The following is an 8,238-nucleotide window of genomic DNA, read 5'->3' on the forward strand; positions in this document are numbered from 1 at the left end:
ACGGATCGTCAATAAAAGGGATTTAAAAAAAAATGGAGCATGAAAAAATCTGGACCATGCTCCATTTTCGTGCGGGTCTCCCGCGGGGTCGGCTCCCGCGGGCTTCTATTGAAGCCTATGGAAGCCGTCCGGATCCGCGGGAGACCTAAAATAGGAATTTCAAGGATTTACTCACCCGCAGCGGGCCGCGAAGCTCTTCTCTTCCTCATGGCCGCATCTCCCTTTGCTTCGGCTCGGCGGATGTGCCCGGTGTGGAATTCAGCCGCCGGCCGAAAAAGATCCGGCCGTGAGGCAGAGCAGAGCTTCGCCGCCCGCTACGGATAGGTAAATTCTTATTTATTTGTATTTTCAGCGCTCATGTCCGCGGGGCAGGAGGGACCCGCTGCAGATTCTACATGTAGAATCCGTAGCGGGCCCGATTTTCCCCGTGGACATGAGGCCTAAGGGCTCTTTCGTAGGAGCGTATATCGGGTGGCTGTTTTCACAGCTGGCTGATATATGCCATGATCTGATACATCGGAGCACATGGCTGTATTCCTGAGACTTAAAAGCACCCAGCCAGGGTTAGATAGCGCTGGGCGTTTTTACGCCAGGCCCAAAAGACAGTGTTTGAACTAGCTTTTGGACCGGAATACATCGGCCACTACATGTGCTCCTATGGGAGCCCATGGCAGCAGCTGGAGGTGGGAGTTTAGCAATGTGTGTTCTCCTCCCCCTCATTCTTTGCAATGGGAGGGGGTGGAGCTAAGCAACATCCCATCCCACCTCCTCCCACTGCTGGCTGCGGACAAGGGGCAGAATGTGGGCAGAGCCAAGCTCCCACCCTCTCCCTGACCCTTGTCCATAGCCATCAATGGGAGGAGGCAGGACTTAACTCCTCCCCCACCGATTGCAAAGAACAAGCAGAGAAGTGAGCCTGTAATGGGGAGGGAGGGTAAACGGGCGACAGCATGGTGACCTCAGCGCATATGCGCTGTGCCCATGCCATGTGAACAGGCACACAAATGTTTGATTTGTGTGCCCATTCACGAGCTCCCATGTCCCAGATGATAGCATATATCGGTTGGCCGTGAAAATTTCAGCCGATATACGCTTGTGGGAAAAAAGCCTTAGGCTAGCTTCACATGTGCGAGAAGCTTTGTAAGATTTGTGCAACGCAAGACAAATATGAACCCTTCTTTTGAATGGGGTCATACACATGAGCAATGTTTTTCTGAATGGCATCGTGATGCAGGAAACAAATCGTGACAAGTTTTCTCTTTCTACATGTGATGTCTCTCGATGAGAAACTCCACGATCCTATGCCACAGCTGACAGGATCGCCACATCCCCGAAGTGATGTGAGGCTGTTTTGACATAACACCTTGCATCTGAGTAATGCAATATAGGGCACCATGGATTCACAGCCCCATATCACCCTTGCCATGCAAAGTTAAAAGTAGGGTACCTGCACACATGCATTTTAAGAAGTCACACCCAAAATTCTCAGGTGCAACTTGCTTTGGACAGCACTTGCAAATCTCGTATGTGCTTTACACCACACATTTGCATGTTACCTGAAAAAAAAAGTGCTATACCCGATTGTCTGAAAAAAGTAATGACAATAGGGCATGCTATATATTTTTTTTAATACTCCGTAGGTGCCATTTATGTTTAATTTTCAGATTTTTGTCTGAAAATCAGATTTTAAAAAACCTGTGCGTATGCAGGCTTTAATTTGCAGATTACCTTCTCAAGCCAGAAACCAATCACTCAATGCTGTTAGGTACCTGACAGGCTGTGTGGCGCTTCCATTGGTCTCCTAGCCCACCGGGCGATTGAAGAGTTTACTTCTGCTTTCCTCACTTCCTCCAGCAATGTTTAATGGTCACGCATGCAGTGACAGGAAAGACATGTCCCTCAAGTGGTAAAATGAAGGAGACCATCTGGCCCTCCCTGCCTGGCACAATAAAGGATGTATCTTTGAGTATGCAACTGTAGAACTGATGTGCTTATTGTGTTACAGTATTGACTGATATTTTCCTTGAGTTCAATTTATTACTGGTCAGGTTGTTCCTTTACTTTTAAATTGAATACAGTTAGGGAACGCAACCCCCCCGCCTACCCGATCACTAAGCAATGCTTTTAAGTCACTGCAACATAGGTTGCAAATACAATGATGAAATATTAGGCAAAGGGCCCACCCCCCATGTCAAACCTCTTAGATGCTGCTATTGACCTCTAAGGCCTCATGTCCATGGGGAAAATCAGTCTCGCTACGGATTCTCCATGGAGAATCCGTAGCGGGTCCCTCCTGCCCCGCAGACTTGAGGCATAAAAAGAAGAATAAACTTACCTTTCGCCCGCTCCGGATCTTCCCTTCGCCGCGGCGTCATCTTCTCTGCGTTGCAGCCGGAATTTACTCAACCGGAGGGGTGAGTAATTTCCGATTTTTGTCAATAGAAGCCCGCGGGAGCCCTGCACGAAAATGGAGCATGGTCCATTTTTTTTTATTTTTTAAATCATTTATTGACCATCCGCAGGTATTTATCTACCCGCGGGTGGTCAATGCATCCCTATGGGATGCGGATCCGCGTACAGAAGAGTTAAAATCCGCTGCGGATTTTAATTCTTTTTTCCCGTGGACATGAGGCCTAAAGGAATTAAAGGTCAGAATTTAATACCAGCCACTGGAGATGGATGTAGGCTGTACATTACAGTACAAAATTAAGTGTGAGATATGCCCTGTTACACACTGTAGCTCGAGCTTCTCTTTTCAGCAGCTTGCATTCCCAACTCTACATAATCTATAGGGGTGTTCATCCTTTGCCTTCTGTAAAAGTCTTTTTCTGGCTATACAAGGTTACACACATTTGTATGCAGGCATTTACTATAAAAAAAACAAACACAGAAACACAATTTATCCCCCAACAACCCTTTCATACAACTCATGGAATAATTGAAGCCAGAAAGACCGTTTTCAAAATAGCTTCATTACAAAGCTGCATTTTAATGGAGGACTCCTAGTTTCTGGTAATTAAGGAAAACTGACACGTGTAACTCAGCAAACAGTCTGAAATTTATTTCCAATTTTAATTAGCAGGCATTGCAAAATCAGGCAGGACAAAACAGGATAAAAGGCCACTTTGCCAAACCCCAGAATACATCTCACTATAAAAAACCATCAACATAAGGGTAGATGCTTCACATTTCAGGAGGATGGAGAAAACTTAAGATAGGACTCATCGTCAATGTTACTGGTGTGAAACCATAGACCATGAGCAGTTCATTATTTTAAGATTGGACAGTTAAAACATGTCAATGTCATGGAGGGAATATAAAGCAAGAGTGAGGCTTAAAGCATCTATTAAAAACAAGCAGAGAGCAAACTGCCACTCCACTCCCATTAAATAAAAACAATCCCATAAGAGCATCATGTGCCAACAAGCATAAAATAAAGTAAAACAAAGTTCTGCATTGTTATAAAACTTGATAAAAAATAGTATTTCAAACTGTACAGTCACCAGAAGTACACAGTTATCAAAATTCACAGCGCTCACTTGGCATCTCCAGAAGCTTCAGCTTTTTGCGCCTGGGAAAGGAAACAGAAAGTTATTATAATAATGACAAGAAATATTTACAAGAAAGCTTACAAATACAAACCTGATCTGCCTTTGCCTCTCCATTTTCTGAAGCATTGCTGGCATCTTTTCCAGAGTCTGCTTTTCCTTTCTTGCCTTTGGGACCTTTGTCCGCCTTCTACAAGTCAACGAGAATGCAATTAATGCTAGGCTTTGGTGCCCCAGTTTAAATGCAGTTCCATGTGATGTGCTGGTGGTCCAGTAGCAAGGCTGGTTTCAGGTTATGTTTTAGCAAATCCAGCACTGGTTACATTCCTCCATGCAAAAAACTGCATGAGTGCAGAAGCCAGGATGGCACCATAGGGGAAGAGTATGAGATACTTGGACCTCTTTAGTCTGGCTTGCATTCTCTCCTCTGGTGGCATCCTGGTTTTCTCCCGCATGCAGTTTACTACATGAAGGATGAAAGAAGTGAAGCCAGTGCTAGACCACCGAGACAGTGTGAAAGCAGCATTACCACAGCATTTTTTTCATTACACCATCTTCTCCCTCACAATTAGACACTGATTAGCGTGTGTAAACTAGGCATCTAGCCATCTTCTTCCCCAGCACAGCTGCCTCCTCCCTATTGCGATGCAGCCCATCCACATGGTAGAACCTGTAGCCAACAGCAAAGTCAGCCCAGTTCTCCAGGAACCCAAACCCCTACTTCCTACACTAACTCTGGAGCCACTTGTTTACTTACCACCTCACTGACCTCCCTTCTGCCTTTCTAGTGTGGCACATGGTACAAGTAGTATTTCAGACAACTACTTTGTAGGTCCTTGCACCAAGCTCACATCCCAATTTTCTAAAATAGTTTAAAGGACCCTCCACCTACCTCTGTCATTGGTGCCAATGTGTACCATGACCACTGGATCCTCACTAGTCACTCCTAGTTATCTGTCAACCTGAACTAGAATGTGTCAAACTCACGGGCCAGGAAGGCATAATGCACACAGCTGTATTTGCACATGCAATACAGCCCATAAGACACGCATTGAAAAATGCATTTCCATGCCCACGAGCGGAGATCAACTGCAATATTCTGCTAGCAGTGGAAACAGAACTTTTGTAAAACAGACACCAAAATGACATCTGTTTCACTAGTGCAAATGAATGGGGTTCCATCACAGTGCAGTTTACAGCACCTGTGATTGAACCCCCTTATGGAATCCCATAGCATAATAAAGAATGTGTAAGTCATATTGCTACTTTAAACATAAAACAGTTATAGTTGTTCTAGCAGCATTTCCCATAACTGATATAGCTATATTTTACATCAAACTGCTCATTAAAATTGTGAAGACATGGTATGGTCATAAGGCACTATATCAGAAATTTCCCACTAAAAGTTTAAAGGGGTTCTGTCAGGGAAAAAAATTCACACTCACCTGCACCTTACAGGGGTCGGTCACCAGGAACCTGCTGGTTTTCTCTCCCTCTGGCAGCAGTCTGATCACAGGGCAGAAGCTGGCAAAGTTCCAGCTTCCGCCCCTGCTCTGACCACTGTTGGACGGCAAGTCCTGCTGCCCAGATCAGTGGTCGACACGTCACAAGTGACGCACCGATTGGCCTGGCCATGTCTAACCTCTGCCGTCCTTGGAGAGTCGACTGAGTGTGTGTGTGTCCCCCTTCCCGGCGCGCTTGCGCACTCGCTGTCAACTCTGGACTCTATACGCAGCCAGGTTGGTGTGAGCGCGCAGGAGCCGACCCCCTCACGTGCCAGGTAAACGAAGGGACCAAGTACAATGGGATTAGGGGGATATTTACTGCAGGATGAATTATACTTTTCCCTGGTACTGTTTAATGTATGATATAATTACCTGAAAACATCAAGTTTTTTTTAAAGTGGCGGCAAAGTGGAAAAAATAAAAATCCCATTTTAGTTCCTATAGCACACCATGTAATTTAAATATATTCTATTAAGGTTAAATGGAAAGTGGCCACACATCCAATCAAAATTAGATGCATCACTTTTGTGTAGCATGAGAGCCACTTACAGCTATAATCTGTAAATCAACTGGACTTTAATGAAAACGGATTACACCTTAGATTTGACAAAAGTTCTCTACTTGCCTTTGGAGTAGCTGCCTTTTTGGGTTTTGGATCTGGTTTTGCAGGGGCAGGCTTCTGAAAAAGAAAAAAAAAAAAAAAGAAATGAAAACAATAAAAAGTATACGATTACATAAATGTGCCTTGATGTTTGATGTGTCTTTAATATAAGTATACTTACAGACGATAAACGGGCAGATCTTCTCTGTGGCTAAACGCAAAGAATAAGTTAGTAATCCGTTTAGTTAGGATAGACACTAGTAATAAACTGAAGTTTACAGATTGGAAGTCTTTGAGAAACCATGAGTACGTCCACACATTGCAGAATTTCCACTACACTGCAGATTTGCATGAAAACCCAAATGTTATATACATGATTTGAAGAGGTTAAACCCGCAGCATAAGTTACCATGCCATGGATTTAAAAGCCACACTGCAGGTCAAATTATGTTTACAACATGAGCTATAGCATTTTACAGTTCAGGTACTGTACATGATTCCCACAGCCAATTCCACTGCGGAAAATCTGCAGCATTTCTGCTATTTGTGAACATACTCTAAATAAAAAATATGTAGACAAGTACCATAAACAATGCATCTTACCTCATCTTTACCTTTACCCTTTTCCACTTTGGAGTCTCCTTCAGCCTGAAAGATAAAACATGCAAGTTAGGTGGGGAGCTTGTATAAGGAATACTTCTACACATGGCAAGCCACACATCAGCATACATGTATATGGGTAAGCCAACTAACTAACATGTAACCAAGTTACATGCTCACAGCTAGTTTAGGGATACATGGCGACTCTGGCCATACAGCCAAATACAGTGCAGTTTGGTGACCCTTTAGTCTTACAAATAAGGAGAAAGCATCTAAGAAAATTAGGAAGCTCTTAATTGTACCAATATCAGTTCTTAATTTTGACTAAGGATAAAAGAGAAGCCACCAGATGGAGCTCCGAGCAGATCTAACAATGTAGCCAGAAACCTGTTATTTATTTGTCTTGCTCTGCATTCTGGGCACAGCACGGCCATTTGTATACATTTACTGCTATCATTTATTTGCACTAAAGAAGTCGGTATACAAAAAAAAAAGAAAAAAAAAATCGTTTACCCTATGCCAAAAATGCTATAGGGGGCGCTACAGCCTTCCGTTATTAAAGGACACGCAACTTTCGTGGAACTTCACAGATGGCAACAAAGTGGCGCCATTTCTCGCAGCAGCTTCCCGAGCAGAGGAGCTACACTGCGGGGAGATCATCCTCCTGCTCCTCGTCTCCCACGTGTAGCACGCCGCACATAAGGCAGGGTGGCCGCAGACGCCGCTCACTCCGGCCCGCTACCAGCGATAATAACTATGGCAACCCGCGAGCACCTCGAGGGAGCAAACATGGAGCCTGGCTCCAGCATTAACCCCCCCTGCACCCCACCCTTCCACCTCCGTAACGAAGCCGTTTACGACTCCTCCCTTCTTGCAGGTTCGCGCCGTTGTTTTGGCGGAAGCCCCGCCCCTCCCCGTACTTCCCGCGCTTTACTGTTTAAACAGCCGCTTAATTAATGCCCGGCCGGTGCTGAAGGGGTTGTAGACGACGCGGCGAGCGTTGTGGCCCGGTGTGCAGCCGGCGGCCTCTCTGTAGCCGGCCTGACTGGCCCACGAGAGGTACGGCTCCAGTCTCCGCCATTATGGTGTCAGCCGCTTCCCTGAGCAGTTGGCGCTCGGCGGTGCCTCCGCTCTGCGCTGCCAGGGACGCGGTGACGCATTATCCTTACCTTTCTTTTGGGCATTGTGACTAGTCTAGTCGCTTACACAGCCAACAACAACCGTCCAAACGCGTCTTCCAGGGAATGAAACGAATCCCAGCGCCGCTCTCTGCTTTTATACCCGGTCCGGAATCCGACCGGTCAAATCCGGATCGCGCTCTGCGTTCTACCTGATTGGCTGGGGTTTGACACGTGGGTGGGTCCGTCTGGAAGGGAACTAGGAGGAGACAGGCGCGCGCAGGGCGGGGGGAGAGCTCGCGTGGCCGTGTGGAGGACGAGAGGGAGAAGAAAAAGGCGCGCAGAGGATGGCGGTGCAGCCAGCAGAGCCATTACTTGTAGCAGGCGGCGTCCTAACGGCAGAGGCGCTGAAAACAAACGAGACTCGAGAACGCAATAAATGGCCCCCTATGCTATAAGCAGACGTGTAGCGTGCACTGCGGCGGTGCAGTCGTGGGCAACTAGGAATCTTAGGGCTTAGTCACACGGCAGCGTCCATGCCGCCCTTGTCGCAGCAGCAGCACACACTTCTGATAGCCAATAAAGATATTACGATACGGGATCGGGGGGGGCAGTGTATTTTATATTAGTCTGTTTAAATGGAGGAGAACAGCAGCGCGTGTAGTGGAGCCCCCGAGAGCCCCGGCCGATGTGGCCACCTTGTGTCTGAGAGGGGCAAGCCATGTGAATAAGCCCTAAAATGGACAGAAGGGGAAGCCTGTAGAGGCACATCTGCCTTTGCTGCTAACCAGTTTAGACACCTTACTATAGATTTTCAGCACAAAGAATGAAGGTTACACGTCTCCACCCTTCAAAAGTATCTAAAA

At 46.2% G+C, this 8,238-nt stretch overlaps 1 protein-coding gene across 1 annotated transcript; it reads right to left on the reverse strand.

Annotated features, from left to right (window-relative positions):
- Window positions 1-3,039: 3,039 nt before the first annotated feature.
- On the reverse strand, window positions 3,040-7,579 carry HMGN2 (high mobility group nucleosomal binding domain 2). The gene is made up of 6 exons (XM_066573033.1): window positions 7,424-7,579; window positions 6,258-6,302; window positions 5,836-5,865; window positions 5,679-5,732; window positions 3,643-3,738; window positions 3,040-3,571 (listed from the first exon to the last, which is right to left on the reverse strand). Exons 1-6 carry the CDS (start codon window positions 7,436-7,438, stop codon window positions 3,536-3,538), a joined length of 276 nt encoding a protein of 91 aa, XP_066429130.1. The 5' UTR covers window positions 7,439-7,579; the 3' UTR covers window positions 3,040-3,535.
- Between the last annotated feature and the right edge of the window lie 659 nt (window positions 7,580-8,238).

Source organism: Eleutherodactylus coqui, chromosome 1 (assembly GCF_035609145.1).
Source record: "Eleutherodactylus coqui strain aEleCoq1 chromosome 1, aEleCoq1.hap1, whole genome shotgun sequence".
NCBI lineage: Eukaryota > Metazoa > Chordata > Amphibia > Anura > Eleutherodactylidae > Eleutherodactylus > Eleutherodactylus coqui.